The 23,370-nt window shown below is 43.4% G+C and overlaps 1 protein-coding gene across 3 annotated transcripts in view; it reads left to right on the top strand.

The window, feature by feature from the left end:
• ITPR2 (inositol 1,4,5-trisphosphate receptor type 2) overlaps positions 1 to 23,370 on the top strand; it is a 1,735,249-nt gene that overhangs the window by 793,527 nt on the left and 918,352 nt on the right. For all 3 annotated transcript variants that reach the window (XM_078674117.1, XM_078674116.1, XM_078674118.1), the window contains one exon: positions 17 to 193. In XM_078674117.1, the coding sequence (XP_078530243.1) occupies positions 17 to 193 (177 nt within the window). The remainder of the gene's footprint in view (positions 1 to 16; positions 194 to 23,370) is intronic.

Below are 23,370 nucleotides of genomic sequence, written 5' to 3'. Positions count from 1 at the left end.
AATGCTTTGTTTCTAGGTTCAGCTGCTGGTGTCCAACCAAGATGTGGACAACTACAAGCAAATCAAGTCTGACCTGGACCAGCTACGGCTGACAGTCGAAAAATCTGAATTATGGGTTGATAAGAACGCGAACTACGAGAGCGAAGAAATGAATGAAAATCAGACCAAAGACAGCAAAGAGCAGATGAACGAGGTACTGTGTTTTAATTTGCAATCCTTGCATAAAAACCCAGATACAGCAGTCCATGATTCATGCAGCAACATTTCTCGACAAGACATTTAGTAATGCACAGTGTCAGCGATGGAAAGTACACATGAAAAGAATTATCGTACAGGACCTTTATTGTATATTTTCTTTCTATAACTTGGAGATATTTTGAAATGAGCAGTCGGGAGCCTCATACTGTGTCAGAGGTAGACATAGTTTTTAATGTTATGTAGTAGCTATTGAATTTAAATGCTGATACTCCGCATGATGTTTTCCTCCAAAGCAGTGCTTAATTTGTTCAAAAATAAGTGTCGGGGCACAAGATATTTCTCAGGAGGCCATTAATGCTTTCACCACCCCCTCTCCCTGCCGAAGGTCACTACCAATGCTACCTACATAACATCACGTTGCTGCAAATGTGACCGAATTGATTATTTCTGACCATCCTCAGCTGTAAGAATGGCCTGGAGGTGTTAAATTGTCTGTCGATGTTTGGAAATAGACAGACCTTGCCACCATGTGGTAGACATTTATAAATGCCGACACAAATTAAGCACTGTTACGCAGGGTTACAATATTTACAGTCCGCAAGCCAGAGAAGTGGTGAACCCAGATACTGACGCTGAAATCCCGAGCACATGTTTACATATGCATGTGTGTGGTTTGTGTGTTACATACACCGTGTATGCCTAAGTGAAGCAGAAGGAAGTTGGTCTGTGGTCCACCGCCAGGCTGCAGGGGCCAAGTATTGAAAAAGGATTCAAGAATGAAGTCCAGAAGATCTTTCCAATTGGATGTTTGCATGCCGACACTTGCGGTCATTGGGCACCGACTCACCCCCCTTTGGAGCTTAAATCCATGCGGAGAGCGCATCTGCAACTGAATGCTTAGTCGAAGCTGAGGCTTCTGTCGGTGCCAAGACTGATGGAGTCCGTACCTCCCAGCCTGGATAGACTGGCAGATTGGCTTCATGCCAGGCAGAAGCAGCTCTTTATGTATTCAGAAACTGGCAAGATTTCTGGTAAGCTTCCTCTGGAAAACCATCAACCCAAACTGCCTCTCAATTCCTAAGAAAGGGAGGCTGTAATAGTAGTAGTAATATGACTTTATTGTTGTCAAATTATTAAACAAAGTATAAAACATTATATTGATACAATATCAGAAGATCGGTAATATATTTAGAATCTTTTGGAGGTAGATGTATCAAAGCAATTTTTAGTCGCAAACGCTGCGATTCGGAAAAAAGCAGCATTTGCGACAAAATTCGCTAAACGGTATGTATGCTGGAAATTGCATAGCAAAATTAAGAAATTGCAAAATTTGCGATTCCTTCATTTTGAGTAAGCATTTAGGGAATCCCTTAAATACTATGCATCAAGCATTCAATTATTGCGATTCTCCTTAAGAAATCGCAAATTACCACCAACTTCAAGTTGGTGGTAATTTGCGATTTCTTTCACAAATGCACTTTTTGGCATTTGTGAAGGTGCCATATGGTGCACATACATGCCCTTAGGGCATGTATGTGCGCCATATGCGCACACATGTAAATTTCAGGGGTGCATCAGGGTGTCCTTATGACACCCTTGCACCCTTGAAATTATTCTCAATTTGCGATTCTCAAATTGCGAATCACAAATTAAGAATAAGTTCACATTCATTCCTATGGGCTTCCTGGCCCATAGAAATGAATGGGAAATTATTCCTTATTTGCGATTTAGCAATTTGCTAATCGCAATTAAGGAATTTTAAGAAATCGCAAAAAAAAAAAAAGAATTTTTATACACATACCATTTTGCAATTCTCATTTAGCGATTCTCAAAAAATCGCTATTTGAGAATCGCAAATAGGTATTTAGATACATCTGCCCCTTGGTATGTTAAAATGAAAACAGGTGAGTTTGATTCAGAGTATATGTATACGTTTAAATCACAGTTGATGCTTTGTAAGCCTGATCTAAGAATTTCATTGGCATTATTTTAGCATTGTTGTCCTGGATACTATCACAATTTCAAGCAGTTTAAATGGTTGATCTTATATTGCCATAACGAAAGTCACTGGCAGATACTTTTCCTTAAATAGATGATTTTGTGGCAATGCGCAAATCTGCAGAGACCTATGTTTTGTAATCAATTTATAAAAGCAATATGGTTAAATTTAAATTAAAGTGTATTCAAAACTGAGTAAAAAACTATTTACATAAATTACAAACTTAATGCTTTATAAGCCTAGTCCAATAATATCATTCGCTTTATTATTGGACTGTTGTCCTTGGCCCTATCACGGGCTCTAGCAGCCTCTACAGTAGAGCTTACTTGGCCTTTAAGGAATCTGTGGGAGATAATTTTTCCTAAACCTGCGGATTTGGTGCAAATGTGCAAAAACATGTAATTTAAGATCAATTTGCAAAAACAACTTGCTTGAGTGTACAGATATAATCAATTAAGGGTATAGAAATAAGTGCAGAAATCATAACGTTCATGCTTTGTAAGCCCGGTAAGAAACTTCATTAGGATTATTATTGCACTATCTTCCCAACCACTAAAACAGTATCTAAGTGCCTCCACAGTTGATCGTAACTTTGCCTTAATGAAATAGGTCGAAAATACTTTTCCCTTAAATACTAGAGTCTGGGACAAATACATAGCATGTGCAGAAGGGATTCAGTTGTATGCCCACAAAGTCGACAGACGGTATCGTCTTTGAATACTGCGTTCCAATTTCCCTCGAATTCATAGATCTGGATATAAAACAACCTGAACCCTAAAAATTTCGTTTTAGCATATCTAGGAACATTTGACCCTAGATGGAAAATGTATCAAAGACTATGTGTATGTGATTATATTGTTTGACCTGAGCCAAGTGAGGGTCTCTGTCTAAAAGTAAAAGTTTCACGGAATACATTTTTCCGGGTCTGTCGATTTTAACTTTGCCAGTGCCTCTAGGTCGGGTAGTTTGTAGATTTCTACATTTGAAGGTAAGGAATGCAACTCTAAGTCATTGTATGTAGTTGTGTCTTGCTTCCTGGTGGATTAATAATTGTAATGATGTTGGATCTGCTCTTGCACAGTCACTAAAGTAGTTCAAAGGGCTTCTGTAATGAAATAATGCTAAAGATTTTACATTTAATTCTAGCCTGATGACACAATGAGGGAGAGGCTGACTTTTGAGGAGTAGCCTGCAACAAACAACATGGTGCATTGATTCACCATGTTATCTGGTGTACAAGATGCATTACACTAAGGCTATAGGTCCCCAACTCCACCCTCCCACACTTGGACAATTACAATCACCACCACCTCCTCCTTCTATACCTACACCTTCACCACACATACCTCTATCAGAATCAACCATACAGGTCAGTGCATACAGTTTTGACCAAGTTAACCATTATGGTTGGGGAGACCCTTACAATTATCCTGCTGGGGTAGGAGACTGAGACCACCACTGGGAAGACTACAATGCTGATCCTTCAGATGGTTGAGATCTAGAATCATACCCGGTGAAGCCTTCCCTGCTGCATCATACCACAGAGTATCATGTTGTCTTTCAAAGGGCGGTCCGGCACCATAAAGGTGATATGCATGTTTTGCAGGAGGAGGATAACATTTTGGTGAAGACGCTTTCTAAGCCAGAGTGTACCATGCAGTTCCTCTCAAGGGCATGCTCAAGTCAGTCAGAGACTAATAAAAAGACCCTATCAAAGTTAAGCTAGTCACTCCATGGATCAAGAAGAAATTTAAAGCTGCTCCCAGTTACCCACTTAACATACACTGCCAAGTCCTCCTGGTTACCTAGTGGTACAAGCAGCATGGATGCATGTGTGCAAGGTGCCACCAGCAAGTATATGGCAGTTGGTGCAACCAGCCAATGGTGTGTTACCAATTTGGGTGGCTTGCTATTGGAGTATGGCAGATTTTATTGGGAGGAGATGCAGTCACTGGTGCAGCATCACCGTGAGACCTACAGAAAGAGAAGGAGGAATTAGACGCTGAGGGAAAGATTATTTCCACCGCAAATATTCACTGCGCCTTCAGTGCTGTGGATACGTCTCCTGTCGAGCCAACATCAGTATCCTGATTTGCCGCTGTGCATGGCTTTGTATCTCGGGGGGTCGTACCAGAGGTAACAACACTTCTTCAACACCTCACACAATAGAGAAGAACTCTTTGGAGCCTAAATGGATGAGATGTTGCAACAGATAAAGAAGGACACGGAGATTATGAAGTCTGTAGGCACCCTGCAGCCTGCCACTCCAAGGGGTACCTTTCATAGACAGTAACCAACGGACTGGAATAAAACCACACGCTCTGGCCATCACAAACCTACTAGTGCTGACAGCAGGCCTTTCACTGGTCTCAGGCAGGCAGTGGATACTCATGGAGTGATTACTGAGGCAATGGCTGGGGTAGGACTAGAGGCGACTCTGGTAGAGGAGCCTTTGCTCCAAAGCCCTGACTCGACCGTCCTCCAGCCTGTTTCCATACCCCGAGGTTTGCATCCAGGCCCAGTGTCCCTGTGATTACAGTATGGTTATGATGTTTTTATATACATTACGCTAGTGGACAAATGTAAGATAAATATCAATTAAATATTGTACATTTTTTGCAATGTGGTGATATTTCATATGCGTTTGTATATTTCACTATATTTGCATGTAATTCATGCGCTCCGAGGATTTTTTTGTGTTGTAATTCTCTGTTGATAACAAAACTATGCAGCAGATGTACAGTAAATAACAGAGTGGACGTTCGCGATAGGGAGGGAGAGGGGCGGAGAGGAGAGTAAAGGCAGAGTAGGAGCAAGATTGCACTATGCTGGTATTACTTATAACAACCATAAATCATACATCCTCCTCCGTCAAATGTTAGCAGACCGGTATCCCCCATGGGGCAAGGGTAGAAAAGGTGCTCAGAATATCGAGTTGGTGTGAGGGATGATGTAAGATGAGAGGGTATAAACAAGAAGCGAGGGGTGTCTCATGCCAGCAGCCTATTGTGCCTCCTCAGGGTACGTGGGTTGTAGGGGGGTGCGGAAGATGGCAGGATCCCACGGCATGGGAAGGGGCCAGTGTGTGTCTGAGGGATAGAGCGGGGATAGAATAGGGAGGGGATCAGAGACAGGAGGGGACAGGAAGGAGAAGGAAGCGGGAGAGGATGGCAGGAGGGGATAGAGAGAGAGAGTGATATGGGAGAGAAATATGAGCGGGAGCTGGTAGTGCTCTTAGGGTTGTGCAATTGTAAATGATTCGATTCGGTAACATTTTCAAATTGAGTTTTCATGTCCAATATTAACTACAGATATTATTGTAGACATTGTACATTTCTCTCTGATGGATCCTCTTTGAGAGCCTTGCTATGTTACTCTTTTGTTTTGCCCAAGTTCTTTAGGGTAATATGGGCTTGCCCTAGTGTTTTACACCGTCCCAACACCTGTCAGGGGAGATTAACAAATGTCCACCCTCGCTAGGAGAAAGTCACCTCAGATCAATTGGTGCTAGCAGTAGTTCTGAAGGGCTACTGCGTAAAATTCCATTCCACCCCCCAATGTACCACCTCACAGAAACATCCTTAGCCAATGTCCCCTCCCTCCTCGACTAAGAGGGACAAGCAGTCCTCCAAAAGGGTGCGATGCACCCTACCCTCTGCACTTCTTTATTTCAAATGATGACGCATCCCTCTCGTTCATCTTAGACCTCAGGCCACTGAACCAGTATCATTTGTCAGAGCACTTCTGTATGACAGCTTTATAGGACGTCACCCTGCTGTTTTGCCAAGGGGACTTAATAGCAGCGCTAGATCTCAAGGACGCCTACTTCCACATCCCCATCCACCCCGCCCATTACCTGTTCCCTTGCTTTGTGGTAAGTCAACACTATCAATTCACAGTTCTATCCTTTGGAGTCACTATGGCTCCCAGGGTCATTAACAAGTTACTAACTGTGGTGGTTGCTCATCATCCCGAAGTGAACATCCATGTCTTCCTGTACCACAATTATTGGCTGATCAAGAGCACCAGCAGGCAGTGATTCCTAGCATACAGTCAACCATATTTAACCGTGCACAGCTTCGGCTTCACCTTAAATGCATGGAAGTCCAACCAAAACAGTTTCTGCCCTTCCTGAGCTCCGTGTTGAATGCTGTTGGCGAGAAATCATATCCCAGCTAGCAGAGGGTGATGGCATTTCACTCGTCCACTAATTGTAAGAGCTGTAATGAAGCTCTTGGGTGTGAGGGCATCCTTCACAGTAATTGTGCCGCATATCAGATTACATATACGCCCACTTTAGCAGTGTCTCACCAGGCAATTGTCACAAATTGAGGGTCTAAGGTGATATCTATTTTGTTAAAGGTCAGAACTCTGCGCTCTCTACAGTGGTCAACAGCAACAACCTGTTGCTTAGCAAGTCTTTCTTGGACCCTCTTCCACAGGTGACCATTACCACTGATGCATCGCTCACTGTGTGTGGCGCATATTTCAGCAACATGACTGTGAAAAGGTTTAGACCCTTCACCACTAGTGCTGACACATCAAATTCCCAGAGTTGCTGGCCATCCACCTATCCTTCAAAGCCTTCTAGAAGCTTTTTTTTACAGCAAAGCAGTCTTCATAAAGATGTATTAACTACAGAAACAGTGACCAGTTCATCCACAATGCATTGCCCATGATCTGTCAACTTGGGTGCCTGCAAGTGAAGTTCAGGAATTTTGCATTTTCTGGGGTGGCAAGGAGGTCATTGGCTATGGTGCCACACTGTTGAAAGTACCTGAGGAAGACCTGTGGGTGGAATTCCCACTCGTAGACTGCTTGATGTGCCCTGTTTAAAGGCCAGTAAAGTTGTTATCCACTACGGTACATGTTCCGCCAGAAAACATATGTGAATTTGCCAAGTACCATATGTCCTGTGCTACTGCAGACAGCTGGGGTGAATGGGCACCCTCCTGTTTCTGTATTAATACATCACTGTAATTTTGTCCAACTTTATGAAGACTGCTTTGCCCAAGATAGTTTCTCCTTTTCACATTAAGAAGACTAATGAGCTACTTGTATTCTTTCTTCTGCTTGATTCTTAATTAATGGTTCATAAATAGTGAGTGCTTGTATACAATGGTGTACTACGCAGATATGTGCACACTTAATGTAATAAAAGATGGGTCTCATCACTCTACGTACCCCACATATCTTCAAAAACTTATATACACTTTAAGGTTTGTCTTGTGTTTACAGTACATGGTTCTTGCAAGAACCTCCTTCAATTTAAAGAAGCAGTGGCAAAGCCACTACATCTCCACTCTAAAATGCTATTTATTATGCTAAAGCCTTTTTGCGATCCTGTGCATGAGCATGTGTGAATGTCAATTGAGAGATGAGCTTTCAACACATCGTGACAGTTGCATTGTGCTACATGCGTACACATTCTTCTTGATGCCGGCACCCATTTTTTATTTACAATCTAACAATGCACATACTATGTTAGACCAGTAAATTAAGATTTGTTTTTTCAAAGAGGGGGAAAATGGTTGTGAGTGGCCCAGCAACACTCTGCAGCTACCAAGCTCACTTGAAAGAAAGAAAAATAAAATACAGGGTGAGGGTGGGAAGCTTGACAGACGGTGAGCATGAGGTCACAGATTGAGAATATATTAAGAGTACAAGGGGAGAACCAGGTTTTAGGATAGCATAAATTGTATAGAGCACACTAAAACCCGAAGGTATAGATTTCAAACCATGCTGCAACTGCAGAGCATTAATGTTGGTTCCAGACCAGCATGAGGTGTGTTTTTGGTGTATGAGCTTTGATCACGACTTCAAGTCATGTGCTAAATGTGCTATCATGCACCCAAAGGTGATCCAGGAACGAGAGGTGAAGCTGTATGTAGCTGAGCATCAGTTGTTTCAGCCTTTTCACAAGTCACATTCCTACTCCAAATAACAGCACAGCCTTGTTCCTGCTCCTGAGACCATTGCTGCGAGCAGTCAACTTTGTACTCATAATCTTTTGGTAAAATCAAGCTTAAGCCCTAATGTAAACATAAATAGGTTTCACCACTCTGAACGTAAAAAAAAGGCACAAGGGCATCATGATGCGAGTCATTCACCCTTGATGGCTCCAGTCAAAGGAACCAATTCCTCCGCTGATCCCAATGAGCCCCAAGTTCCACAGCCATCTTCACCACCGCTGCAGGCTGCCACCTTTGAAGAGGCCATACTGCAGATTGTTGGTGTGCTTCCCGCTACCCAGTGAAATGCCTTTGACACCCAGGGAACTGATGGGGCCCCCATTTGGCTTACTGCCAATGGATTCTTCATCTATTGCATTTGACCCCTTTGAACCCACTTCAAGGCTTGTTCTGACTCCAGTCCAAACTCCCACTCTGGCTCTAAGACTTATGCTGGGCCCTTCTACCTCAACGCTGGTACCAATCCCACCAGTGCTGGAGGAGGATCCAGTGTTGATGCTGATGTCGGACACCAAACCGAATTCAGCTTGATCTTTACTGATGTCACACTATGAGATTACAAAAGCACAACTGTAGTGTAGTTCCTATATTCCCAATAGGCTCTGCGCATTGGAATAATATAAACAGCAGTTTAAATGTAGGACTGAGGTCATCTAGGTCTCTACTGACTATATTAGACTTAATTAGGTTTGCCAGCTAGCTCAGAGGTCACTAGAAACTTTCTCGAGTAAACAAGGAGGTGTTAACTTCCCTGAATAGACAAGAAGGGATTAGCTTCTGACAACCGCATAAACATGACAACTTTGCTCCCTCAGAATAAAGAGCTGCCTATTGTTTTCACACGACTCTGGAGATATACTATTTCACTCAGTCAATTGTGCATGCTTAATTTCACCAGGAGTGCAGAGAAATAGAGAGACGGGCGTTTTCAATAAAAGTTGTTATTTATTGAGCAGTCTTCTTTCTCATGCAAGAGAAATGAATTGCCACAATTGCAATACTTGTCATAAAGTAAAGTGCGTACAGTAAAAGTAGTATTATGAAATAATACTGTAAAAGCATTGATATGGTTTCTTAGCCTTATGATACTTTAAAACGGATAAAATATATACATACATAAAAACATTGACTAACATACTCAACTGGTGCTTCTAATATACGCCTACCCCGGTGTACCTGACCTAAGCCTAATACGTGGGAAGGAGTAAGTAAGTTGCAGTTTAAGTTAAGTTTGTTTTTTGCCAAGAATCTGAATCAAGAATTTTCTTAAGGTTTTAATCAGCTCCGCACCTTGGTTCCAGAATGAAGGAGGCCTTGTATCTCTCTCTCAGGACTCGATCTCCCTGCAACCCGCAAGGGTGACTGGAAATACCGGAGCTGGATTTCTCGGTAAGAGAAAGACAGCGTCTCTCTCAGTGCGTCAAATGGGAGGGTCGGCTTCCTTCGGCTCTCGCATCAGCTGGGCTTCGGGCAAGTAGATAGCCGCTCTGCTCCAAACCACCGTGTGTTTGCTTAAGGCAACGTTGGTATATTTATACCTGAAAGGTGCCGGGTTTGACGTAAGGTTGGACATAAGACGCCACTAAGAACTAACAGTTCTTTCTGGACTCCAGGAGTTCTTGTGCAAATCAAAACAAAAGTAGGGGGAATTCCCGGGCTGCTGGAGGCTTGGTTTGTTTAAAGAACACGTTGTGCTTTCTTGGAGTCTATGGGAGTAGCCTTGCCATATTTGGACTGCATCGGCTATGCCTAAATATGGACATGATTCTTATGCCTTTATATGGATATGTTTTGTTCTAACCACATAAGGGCATGAATTGGGGATATCTAATTAGGGTCCTAGATAGATTCACAACACCCACTCCACGTATTATGTCAATCATTACTAAATACTAAGCAATACTATACATATAACGATGCATGTGTTTTCCAACCCACCCCAAAATACATAGATTGCATTTGAAATGGTGTATGGTGTATACACGAAAATGAGTATTATACTGTACGTCTTTCAAGCAAAGCAGTTGTATCATTCAGATAATGCATATATAAATATCGGCTGAATGAATTGCGAAAATTACATTTATGAAATGGCTCTAAGTACAGAAAAGAAGGTCGAGACCATTTCATCACATATTTATACAATACTGTACATGTGCTAGAGGCTAAGTCAAAATATTGTTTCTAGAGTTTCAAAATAGTAGAAGCTCTGTTCTCTAAGAATAGTTCTACTTTAAGCAGAGTACCATGTGCCAAAAAACGGTAAATATTTTGGAAATGGAAAAAATAATTTCGTTGTCAGGGGAAAAAATAGTTCCAATTGTTTTCAGTAGTGTTGTTTATCAAAAACTGAAGGCCGAATTCAGAGTTCAGGGAACGCTGTGTGCTCGTTTGTTTTAAAAGTTATTCTCGTTGTTAGGGGAGAACATCATATCAGACAGAGTTGCGAAAAATTGGTCTACAACAGTAGGTGAGAGTTCGACCAAGTTAGAAAATGCTGAAATTGTGCATATGTGAGAATCATTGCCGTCATCGATGTCTGGACCAGCAATGCTCACAGAAGGTTGTACCTGTGTGGTGCTGCTTTCATCTCGTACTTCACCGCCACCTAGTCGTAATGGTGAAGTCTCAACGAATGCCGTCATCAGAATAGGTAGCCGCTGGGGACAACACGTTGCATGAGCCGTTACCGAACTAAGCAAAGTATCGATATCCATAGGTACTGCTGATGGTAGTGTAAGACAGACGTCCAACACGCATTCTTCTCCGCATAGCAGACATCGAAGCACAGTGTGGGAGGGCTTTATAAACAGGTTTTGGAGGCTGAAGTATGGGTTTAAACGAAGCTGATTTATTAAAAGTAAATGAAGATGGGATAGGGTTGGTGGATGATCCTTGGTAACTTCTTCTTCTGAGGTTTCCGATGAAGAACTGGGCAAGGATGTGGTCTTCTCCTTGTCTTCAGGACCGCGGCGGTCTTCCCTGAGGCTCATAAGAGAGTGAAGAAATAAAGAAGGGTACCGTAAGAATGGTATATATTGAATGGACTTGGTTTCCCTTCACCACACCGTAGGTGTATGAACGAAAATGCGGTTCGTGCAAAAGAGGTGAAAAAACCAATAGATAACAGGGGGGGGGGGGGAAGGCCTTTACGTGACTAGGAAGGGGTAAAACGAGGGTGTTTAAAGAACGAGGGACCGAGTGGCAGATATGAGCTAGTGAGCGAATCAGATACGTGGCCCGATATTGCAGCAACAAAGACAAAACCCACTAAGTGCTTACGAACCCCAACCTACGCTCACTCCCACCTCCCCGCTCCCCAAATCCCCTGAGCCGTTGTCACTCACCGGCCCCGCCGCAACCTTTCCAGAGTCGCGGCCGCTCTCCAGCATCCTCCGGACACCACCAGTCCTCACACCAGCGATCTTCTTCCACGTCCGGGTTCACTGGTGTCTCCACTTCCACGGGTCCCGCGTCTTCTTCTTCGGGTCCCGCGTTTTCCTTCTCTGCTACCTTCTTCCTGCTTTCGTCCTCGTCCGGCACGCCAATCCTCGCTGACCCTGCCCATTGACTTAGGTGGCCTTTCCTTGGTTCGTTTCCACTATTTCCGGGTTCCGTGTGAACTGCTTCCGGGGTGTTCCAATCGTCGCGTCCCTGAGGAGAAACATCAGAGGAGTATGGTTGTGGTAGTCCAGTGGTATAACAACGTGGCATGACCCCTATTGGTGGCGTCCCTCCCGGCGTTAGTTTGGTAAGGTCCTTATTTACCTAGGGGTCCGTCTCACATCCCCTTTCCCTTGCTGTCCTTCTTCTAGGGTCTGTGTTTTGGGGATATGTGGATAAATAGTCTGCATTCCCTTGTTCTTTCCCTTTTCTATGTTTAGTAAAGAAACCATCCAAGTACCCTTTCATTGTGACCCTTGTATCTGGCTAACCATTCTAGGGGGGCATGGTCGGTAAAAAGGAGGAACTCTCTTCCTTCCAGATAATATCTTAAGGAGTCGATGGCCCATTTGATTGCCAGGGCCTCTTTCGTAATGGTCGCATAGTTTTTTCACGGGGAAACAGCTTGCGACTAATGTAGAGTATCGGTTTCTCGATTTGTGGTGTTTCCTGTGATAAAACCGCTCCTATACCCTGATCTGAGGCATCTGTTTGTAAAATGAAGGGGCGGGTATACTCTTGGCTGATCAGAACAGCTTCTGAAGTCAGGGAGTTTTTCAAGGTCTCGAAAGAGTGCACACCTCGGCTGGGGGACATCTCAATATCTCTTCTGTTCTGATATTTTTTTGAAGTAGGTTGGCTAATGGGGCTGCTAGTTGGGAGAACATAGGAATGAACCGCGGATAGTATCCTAACAACCCGAGAAAAGCCCTTAAATCTTTTTTTTGTTTTGGGTAACGTGATCTGGGATATGGCTGTCACTTTGGATGACTGGGGTCTTATAACTCCTTCCCCTAAGAGATAACCCAAGTACTTAACTGTCTGAGAAGCCAAGTGGCTTTTGGATGGATTTATTCTCAACCCGTGGCTTCCTAAAGTCTGGACAACTTGAGAAAGGTGTGACATATGTTGTTCCCATGTATCACTGTAGATCACGATGTCATCAATATAAGCCCCGGCATAATCGTCATGGGATCTCAATATCGTATTCATGGCTCTCTGAAAGGTGTCTGGGGTCTCGTGAAAGTCAAAAGGCATCATCTTAAACTGGTACAACCCATTAGGGGTTGAAAAAGCTGTTTTTTCTCTGTCTTCCTGTTTGAGAGGTATTTGCCAGTATCCCTTGCATAAATCCAGGGTACTAATATACTTAGCTCTCCCTATTCTCTCCACCGTTTCATCCACCCGTGGAAGGGGGTAGGTGTCAAATTCAGATATCTTGTTTATTTCGCGAAAATCTATATAGAATCTGACTGAGCCATCCGGCTTTGGCACAAGGACAATGGGCGAATTCCATTCGCTCCGGGATGGTTCAATAATGTCCATTTGAAGCATCTTTTGTATCTCTTCTCTTATTACTTGTCGTCGGGATTTGGGTATACGGTATGGCCTTAATCTAACCCAATGGCTGTAAAACCGTGATCAATTCCATTTTTTTTAGCAAAGGGGTAACTCTGTATCGATACTCTGGTGGAACAAGGGGGTCTGGGATTCTGCCACATTCACTGTGGTAGGCATAGGACCTTCCCATTTCTTAAGCAAATTAATGTGATATATCTGGGTTAGGTACCTGGTGGAATCAGTTTCAATGCGATATGTCACGGGGGTTACCTGAGCGATGACTTTGTAAGTTCCCTGCAATTGCCCCAAAAGCTTTTGGTCGGAGGAGGCCATCATAAGTAATACGAGGTCCCCCACTTGAAAAGTTCTATTCTTAGCCCCTTTGTCATATTTACCTTTTTGGGCTATCTGTGCATTTTCAAAGTTATTTCGGACTATATCCCGGATTTGTCTCAGATGGGTCTTTAGGTTTGAGACGTAGTCTAGGAGGGGTTTCGTATTGTTGGGTTCTTTTTCCCATTGCTCCTGGGCCATGTCAAGTAAGGTGCGGGGTTTATGGCCATACAACAACTCAAAAGGGGAATAGCCAGTACTTTTCTGCTCCTTACATCTAATGGCGAATAGGGCCAAAGGGAGTATATCTTCCCATTTCCGTGCCTCTAATGCCAGTAGTTTTTTTAGGGTGGTCTTAATGGTGGCATTGTATCTTTCCACCAGCCCGTCTGTTTCGGGTGTGATATGCAGCCGTTTTTATTTGTTTAACCCCCAACTGGGTACAAATGCCTCTCATCATTTTGGAAACAAAAGGTGTCCCTTGATCTGTCAGAATCTCTTTCGGGAACCCCACCCTAGAGAAAACATTAATCATAGCCTTGGAAATATTGGCAGTGTCTGGACGACGAAGAGGTATTGCTTCTGGGAATCGTGTTGCATAATCCACAATAACCAGAACATAATGACACCCACTTCGGGAGGGTAGCAAGGGTCCTATAATGTCCATACCAACTCGACTGAATGGTTCATCAGTGATAGGGAGAGGAAGAAAGGGTACCCTTGGGGGTTGGTAACGACTATGTCTCTGGCAGATTGGACATTCCCTACAGTATTCACCTGATGATATATCCCTGTCTAGGATGGTTTTCTCTGTTTTATCAGCCCCAAAAGGTCCCCCAAGAAGATGGCTATGGGCTAGGTATAACACTTTTTCTCGGAATGGCTCGGGGACTAGCAACTGTGCTTTTTGAGTAGGACTTCCTTTCCTGTACAATAAACCTTGTTTGACAAAAAAATAAGGACCTACATGGTGTGGGTCTTCTTTTTCAAGCGCCTTGTTCCATGCTCCTTGAAGGAGAGGGTCCTCCCGTTGTGCAGCATGGAAATTCCGGTCTGTTTCCCAGGGGTTCTCTTCAGGTATAATGGGCATCACCATGGGTTCTCTCCCTTTTTCTGCCCTTCTTTGCCTACGACTCTTCCGGGGTTTGGAAGATGGCCATTCTTTTCCTGTATCACTGGAAAAGGGAGCAGTAGAGAGCCATTCATTTTCAGCTAAGGGGGTATTCTGCCACAACTGAGTTAGTTTAGGATAGTCATTTCCTAAGATTACTTGTTCGGGTAGTCGTGGTATGAGGCCTACGGTTAAGGAGGTTCCGTTATCCTGGGGATGTTGGATCTGCACTTGAGCAGTGGGGTATGGTTTGGAGTCCCCATGTACACACTTAATGGCCACTACTCCGTCTATGGGCCCTAGATTATTACCAAGGTCTTGTGGTCGAACCACGCTATGCAAACAACCTGTGTCAGCTAAGGCTGTTAAAGGTTGGCCGTTTACAGAGACAGTGCACCTATATGGGGGTGGCTTCCTTTCCGTAGGGGAACAGTAGTAATTGCGGGCCATCCCTATCTCCATGGGTTCCTCTTTTTGTGGACAGAACCTGGCTATATGTCCCATACCCCCACACTGGAAACATTGCGGTCCTACAATAGGTGGACGAATAAGAGGAGCACTAGGGGTTGGTGTGCTGGGTATGAAAGCAAGAGGTTCAGGCTTCTTAAGTAAGGGAGGACGGGGAGGTCGATGAGGTGCGTGTCCCGCTGTTTTCCCGGTTGACTCCTCGCTTCCTTTTTGAAAATCCTGGGCTCTATTGTATGCACTAGCTATCTCTACAGCAGTCTCCAGGGTAAGGTTTGCTTGTTGTCAGACCCAGCGCTGAATTGGAGGATGAAGAGACGTTAGATATTGTTCTAGATAGATCTTGGCCATACTCCCATCCTTATCCGTAGTGGCAGGTTTTAGCCAACGATCGGCCATATCCTTTACTCTAAAGAATAAAGCACGAGGAGTTTCTTGGGGTCCTTCCTTCATTTGTCTTAACTTCACTCTATAAGTCTCGTCATCTACTCCCAATCTTTCTAAGATAAATTTTTTTATATCGGCATACGGGACTGCTCCTTGAAGAGTTGCTGCCTGATAGGCGGCCTGTAAGTCACCTGATAACAGGGGTCCCAGATATTGCCCCCATTTTTCTGCAGGCCAGGAGGCTGCGGTTGCCATTCTCTCGAAATTGTTAAAGAAAAAATCAGGATCCTCTCCAGCCACATATCTTTGTAATACTACGGATGGCAAAGTGGTAGGTCCTCTTTGTTGCCCCAACGCTTCAGCGAGTTTGTCCATGGCTGCTCCGTGTGTTTGTCCTTGTCCTGTGATGACTTTCTGAATCTTGTCGCGGTCTTCCTCCACTACATTCAGGAACCGTTCCATAATTTTTCCCAAGTGTTCTTGGTTCTCGGCCATCTTCGCCAATGCCGCCTCCATTTTGCCTTGGGATCCCACTTCTGACACCACCTGTGGGAGGGCCGGCTTTATAAACAGGCGTGGAGGCTGAAGTATGGGTTTAAACGAAGATGATTTATTAAAAGTAAATGAAGATGGGATAGGTTTGGTGGATTGATCCTTGGTAACTTCTTCTTCTGAGGTTTCCGATGAAGAACTGGGCAAGGACGTGGTCTTCTCCTTGTCTTCTGGACCCAGGCGGTCTTACCGAAGGCTCATAAGAGAGTGAAGAAATAAAGAAGGGTACCGTAAGATGGTATGTATTGAATGGACTTGGTTTCCCTTCACCACACCGTAGGTGTATGAACGAAAATGCGGTTTGTGCAAATGAGGTGAAAAAACCAATAGATACCGGGGGGGAGGCCTTTACGTGACTAGGAAGGGGTAAAATGAGGGTGTTTAAAGAAAGAGGGACCGAGTGGCAGATATGACCTTGTGAGCGAATCAGATACGTGGCCCGATATTGCAGCAACAAAGGCAAAACCCACTAAGTGCTTACAAACCCAAACCTACGCTCACTCCCACCTCCCCGCTCCCCAAATCCCCTGAGCCGTTGTCACTCACAGGCCCCGCCGCAACTCTTCCAGAGTCGCGGCAGCTCTCCAGCATCCTCCGGACACCACCAGTCCTCACACCAGCGATCTTCTTCCACGTCTGGGTTCACTGGCGTCTCCACTTCCACAGGTCCCGCGTTTTCCTTCTCTGCTACCTTCTTCCTGCTTTCGTCCTCGTCCGGCGCGCCAATCCTCGCTGACCCTGCCCATTGACTTAGGTGGCTTTTCATTGGTTCGTTTCCACTGTTTCCGGGTTCCGTGTGAACTGCTTCCGGGGTATTCCAATCGTCGCGTCCCTGAGGAGAAACATCAGAGGAGTATGGTTGTGGTAGTCCAGTGGCATAACAACGTGGCATGACCCCTATTGGTGGCATCCCTCCCGGCGTTAGTTTGGTAAGGTCCTCATTTACGTAGGTGTCCGTCTCACACACGGGTAAGATGAAATCTTGCCAGATTGGTCTGAATGAAAGAAACCAGGTTGCACTCAGATCTCTTAGCCGGGCCAATCCCAGGACTCTAGTGATTCGGTCTCGGTAGCGTATTGCTAGGATCGTTTCTTCCATTGTAGCTGGAGTTTTTTTCTGTGGCTTGGCTTGCCATATCGGAGCAGAAGGATCAAAAATAAAATTCCTGCTACGAGTCCCAAAAGAAGAGGCAGGCCGCCGAATAACGAATGCACAAAATTCGGGAAAATGCCCAGAACTGTTTCAAAGGGTGCTAACAGTCCCGAAAAAATTATCTTAAATACATGTGCGATGCCATTGGTATCAGACATGTTTAAAATTTGACTTAACATTTCTACGAAATGTAAGGGGCAATTTGTTGATAATAGGGTATGTATCTCTGCCGCTGTCCTTGCAACTTGCAGATCATACGTCTCTTTGGACGAGGTTAAAGGCACAGTTGTCTGTAAAAGAATAGACTTCATTCTGCTTAAAGTATCAATTCGAATAGAAGAGATATTCAAAGAAGGCCATATTGCCGCCTCCATGTCTGGATTGCTGTTTGGATACAATACTTGCATACAGCAAATGACCCTGGAAGTAACGGTTACGAGATAGGCTTTTCCTGGCACCATGCCACAACAGCTGTGGTCACTTATTAGAACATAACTGCCGTTGGAAAGCTGTCTGAAAAGAGGCTCTATCTGTGTTGCAGGAGTGCCGTGCAGGTGACATGAAAGGTTATTTGATGAACCTTCGCAGGCTCCATGAAAGTTAATACCTTGACACAGAAGTGTACCGCTTAGTGATATTTTACAATTGTTACCACTGAGGAATACCTCTTTTTTCCCTTCACTATAACATTTGTGTTTATGGGTAAATTCCAGGTTGATTTGATGTATTTTTTACCCAACCTTTCATACAAGCCTGCTGGTATATACTTTTGGCAATATTTAAACTGGAAAGTTGTTATTGGGATTGTAATCGTTGCATGTATTATCCATTCAATGACAGGTCTCTCTGACATTGTCAATGGTAATCTCTCAAGTTTTTCAATGCTCAGAATCGTATAGTCTGCTCCTTTTTGTGCCAAACTGATTTGTTTATCAGTAAGGTTAAAGATAGAAAATAATGACGTTGTGTTGATTAGACGCCATGGCACGTAGCCTGAACGCAGATTTTGCAACGTCCAGCCTAGTTGTACAATAGAACGTAATTGGGACCGACCATGTTGTAACATTAGTAAGTCCTGCTCTATTATAACAATAGCAGATGATACAATGCTGTCCAGTGAATAAATTCTGGAGGACAGAGTCGTTAACCCATTGTCCACTACAGAAAGGTATTTTTCCAAATATATACGATCAATTTCTCGTATTTTTTCTGCAGTTTCAATTTGCGTTACTTTCCAAGCTTCGTTGTAAGCAGCGTATATACCGGCGTATATGAAACGTTTTTGACGCTGTTTGCGAGGTCCCAGTATGAAATCTCGCAAGTCAGCACCTTCTTTAAGTAAAGTCAAGTGTTGCTTAATTTCTGGCAGTGTGGATTTCTGTAGCCACTCAAGGCATAGTTTTCCTACACTATATGTTGTAACTATCCCTGGATGTTGTCTCTGGGAATATCTTGGGTCTGGCCTGTTCTGTTTGAACCCCTGTGTTTTGTTCAGGAATCTATCTTGACAGTTATTAGTGTCTGTGGGCCAGATCAACCATTTTTTCCAATCAGGATTTGTTCTGTTTTGGTGTAAAATATGGGATACGTCTATCTCCACATCTGTAGTGCTATAACTATCAGGTATGGGCTTCGGAATAGACGGTTTGTTTAAGTCTTTTATCTTGGCTAAACCAAGACAGGTTCATTGAGGAATATTATCTGTTCTGGGATCATGCAGGCTCTAAATAATGCTTCTAGACCTTATACCTGCCAGTCTTTTGAACCCCAGATGTTTTTTGTTTCAATGTTGTTTTTCCAAAATTCAAAACCAAATGTAGACATTTTATCATAACATTTTTCAGAATAAATCAATTTAGTATTTGTCAACATCGTTTTCATTCCTGTCTTATTTAACATTTTAAAATAAAGCGTTTCTGGATCACTGTTGTTAAACCCTGAGAAGTATGTGAATTTCTCATAAAATGTTTTCGAGCTGCCTTTTGGCGGTGTTGGACAATGTTCCCATTGATTATAAGTTAAAACATTTCTAGGTTGAGCAGATTTATGCAAATAGTGATGACCATAGTGGTTAAAGCAGTACATTTCTTCATAGTTCGATGAACCCTGTAAATAATCATGTTCTGTACATTTTGCTGACATTACTAAATCTGACATCATGTTATTAATATTTTCAAAGTCCCAATCATCAGAGAAAGTACTTGGTGTCACAAAGTCACCTAAGGAAACCTTGAATTGATGTAGATATTTCAAGAACTCAATCGGGCCATAGATTTCATAATCCGTTTTGTCCCATGCTACCCCACCGGGTATAGGATTGGCTGTGATGTTTACTGATGACAGTTCTCTTTTTTCGATGTGTGAAGATCTGTGAGGCTTTAGGACCAAGTTGATGTTCTGACTTGCTGTGTCCATTGTACTATATTTTCCATCAATAAATCTACCAAACATAAAACCATGATGAGCCAAAGCAGGAGGAAAAGTACACCTAACACAATCCAAAATTCAATCCATGGTGAAATCAGATATGTTTCTTTTAGTTGATGAAAGAGTTCAGTCATTTTTTCTTTAAAAGTTTTTGTTGCTGGCGTTTCTTCATGCTCACTTGGATCATCAGAAAAGTCATCGAAATTGATGAAGTAGCCAGATGCAGTTCTGTCAATTGTTGGAATTGCTTCCGGATTCTCATTAGTCTTTGCATTTTTCTTTGTTTCATTAGCATAGTCTGAGGCTACATAGTTGTAGACAGGTGTTTCTTGACGAACTGTTGCAATTTGGGTTTCAAGAGGCCCAAGTTCCATGGCTTTGTTGCATAGTCCTTTTTTATTCACTGCAGGTTTATCAAATGTGATTAGTCTCTCAGTTTGAACCTCTTGGATTGTAGCAAGATTTGGTCTTCTGCTATTTCTTGGGAGTCCACTGGGCCTACTACTTATTATTGGCCACATGATTGTGGTTTTACCAGGTTGATGGATACAACTATGTTCTCCTTTTTACCAGCAAGGGGCGGTAGTACTACTGATCTTGCTCCGCTGACAGCTAAGACAGGTACTGCTTTTCTGTACGAAGGCCCAAATTCCTTCTTCACCGCGATCTTCTCTCCGACTAGATCCCCAATCTTTGGTATCCAGACAGGTCTTGCTGGGACCGGTGGTTTTTCTTCAGTGGCTGTTGGCTTTAACTTTGTGTTACTAAGACTTCTTCTTGTTTCATTTAAGTCCTGTAAAACAGCCAGACGATCTTTGATATCGAAGGCTTTTTCTTTTTCCACTGAAGTCTGACAATCTAAGTCCTGGATTTTCATTCTAGTGCCGAACAATAGTTCGTAAGGAGTAATACCTTTTAGAGAATTTCTTGGCAGATTGTTAAGACTACGTTGGACACTTGTTAAATGTTTGACACACCCATCACCCGAACCTAATAACCTCGCCGTTATAGATTGCTTTATGTCACGGTTTTTTCTTTTCCACTACCGCATTTCCCTCAGGATGAAAGGGAGAAGAGTACCGCAATGCAATGCCCATGCTGGTCATGGCCTCTTTGTAAGCTCAAGAGTTAAACGCAGGACCCTGGTCAGAATGCGTATGTGCCGATAAAGACTCGCAAATCTTTTATAACAGTTCTGGTGTCAGCCGAGCGCTGGGGCCACATCCAAATGAATCTCGTGCAGGAATCCACTGCGACAATGATATATTTATAGTTGCCATCCCTTTGTAAGGGACCACAGTGGTACAGGTAAACACATGCTAATGGTTTATCTGAGATTAGAAGGGGCGTCTGTGCTGGTCGTTTCACTGTTGATACTTTCATTCTTTGGCATATTTCACATTCTAAAACATAGTTTCTAGTTTATTTTCTCATGCGTGGCCACCAATATCTCTGTTTTAATAATGATATTGTGGCGGAAACACCAGCATGTGCAGAAGCAAGCCCTTCTTGTGCCGCTAAAATTAGTCCTAACCTGTGTTCCATGTTTGGAATCTCCCTATCCCCCACTCCAGGGATGCGAGCAAAAGGAACATTATCCGCATCAGTTATGTATGAGTACTTTACTGGAAAGCCTTTCGGGAGTGTTTTTCTATCATCTTTTACTGAAGCACTGACAGCTTGCATTATATCGCTGTCTATTTTTGTTTTCGACCGGGTGATAGCAGCTACGGAAGCCGTTTGCACAGCTGCCTTCGCGGCCTCATCAGCCAATGAATTCCCCGCAACGTGAACGCCATCACGTTGATGACTCAGTGTATGTATCACGTGAGTCTTTTGTAGTTCTTTCTGTAAAAGAACTTCTTGTTCCCAAAGCGTTTTATGCTTGATTGTGCCACCTTTTGCATCTTTGAAGCCGTTTTGAACCCAGTTCTGCAAGTATTCATTGTAAGACTGAACGCAGTAATATGAATCGCACACTATTAGTGTGGGGAATTCGCGATCGGTATTTTCAAGCGCCATCTTAAAAGCTAGTAGTTCAGCTCGCTGAGCTGTACAATCTCCTAGAGATTGAGTTTTAGTGACCAGTGGTCTAAATATTCCTTCGTACCAACGACCTTTAACAATCGCGCACGCAGCACTGTATGCTTGTTTACCCCCAACTGCGGGTTGTGCTGAACCGTCTGTATATATTATACAATTCAAAAGGGGGTGGCGATGGACAGAGTATCTGAATTAAGCAGAACACTCCTACCCAGTCAAAAGATCACCGTTTTTTAGCTCACTGCACCATCCCAGTTCAGAACCTGGCTGCATGCAAATTAGTCTGACCCTGGCCCAGTGCATCATGGGAACAGGGCAGACCAAACAACCAAGCCAATTCTTTACTGGAAAGGAAACAAGCTTCCGGGGACCGGTTTCTGGCATTACAGCCGTCTTCGGCCCGGCTTGCTTGAATCCTGATGGTCCCTTGCTCACTGCACCATCAGGATTCAAGCAAGCCGGGCCGAAGACGGCTGTAATGCCAGAAACCGGTCCCCGGAAGCTTGTTTCCTTTCCAGTAAAGAATTGGCTTGGTAGTTTGGTCTGCCCTGTTCCCATGATGCACTGGGCCAGGGACAGACTAATTTGCATATAGCCAGGTTCTGAACTGGGATGATGCAGTGAGCTAAAAAACGGTGATGGATCAAGCCCTGATCTTTTGACTGGGTAGGAGTGTTCTGCTTAATTCAGATGCTCTGTCCATCACCACCCCCTTTATGAATTGTATATATTATACAGCCGTAGTGTTCCAGAGGTAGGATTTCGGTTGGCAGTGGACATTCATATTCATATTGGAGAACTTCTTATGTTCTTAAATTAGGATAAAATTTGTATATTACGTCTGATGCAGCAAGAGAATTGACCCATTGTATCCATCTCGGATGTAGAGCTTTAGCATTGGGAATGCTTGCTCTTGTTACTGCTTCTAGGGCAGGTACCAGTGTAACGATTATTATACGTTTACCTTGTGCGAGGGCTCTTTCTTTTGCTACAGCAGTTTGAACCGCAGTTAGAATTTTTTCAGTTGAACTGAATTTCATTTCAGCTTGTGTGTACAAGTGTGATTTATAAGCTATTGGTACCGTTTCTCCCTCAGAGGTCAGGTACGTGAATCCGCATCTTCCTGGGATGACTCAGATTATAAGGTTGCGTTCATTTGCGCGTGTTTGCAGTTTTGTTTTAGCTAACATGTCTGTTTGTAATGATCTTAAAATTTCTGTGTGTTTCTGAGTCCAATTAATTGGTTTGAAATCAGGTTTTATTAATTCGTAGAGAGGTTTAACCCTCTCTGCATAATTTAGAATGTATGTTCTTCCGAAATTCAGGAAACCTAGTATTGATTTTAAATTCTTAAGCGTTTTTGGTGCTAGGAGTACTGCACATTTCTCTAAGAAATTGTCTGCTAGGCTTTTGCCTTCACTTGATAATTCATATCCTAAAAACAGGACAGTTAGATGGGCAATTCGTGACTTTTTAAAGTTGAATTTATACCCTTCAGCTGCGAACCCAAGTATTATGGTGTTCACTCTTTTCAAGTGTGTCTTCAGGTCGTAGTCTGTAAGATAGATGTCATCGATATAAGAAAATGCCTCATCATCATATATTTGTAGTAACTCTGTTACCCTTGCTGAGAATAATCCTGGGCTATTCTTGAATCCCTGTGGGAGTCGACAGGATTGTTTTTGCGCTCCCATTGTTGAGAAAGCGGTCAAATACCTGCTTTCAG

Source organism: Lissotriton helveticus, chromosome 1_1, assembly GCF_964261635.1.
Source record: "Lissotriton helveticus chromosome 1_1, aLisHel1.1, whole genome shotgun sequence".
Taxonomy (NCBI): domain Eukaryota; kingdom Metazoa; phylum Chordata; class Amphibia; order Caudata; family Salamandridae; genus Lissotriton; species Lissotriton helveticus.
Note: the sequence above shows the minus strand (reverse complement) of the source record. Positions and strands in the feature narration are given on the sequence as shown.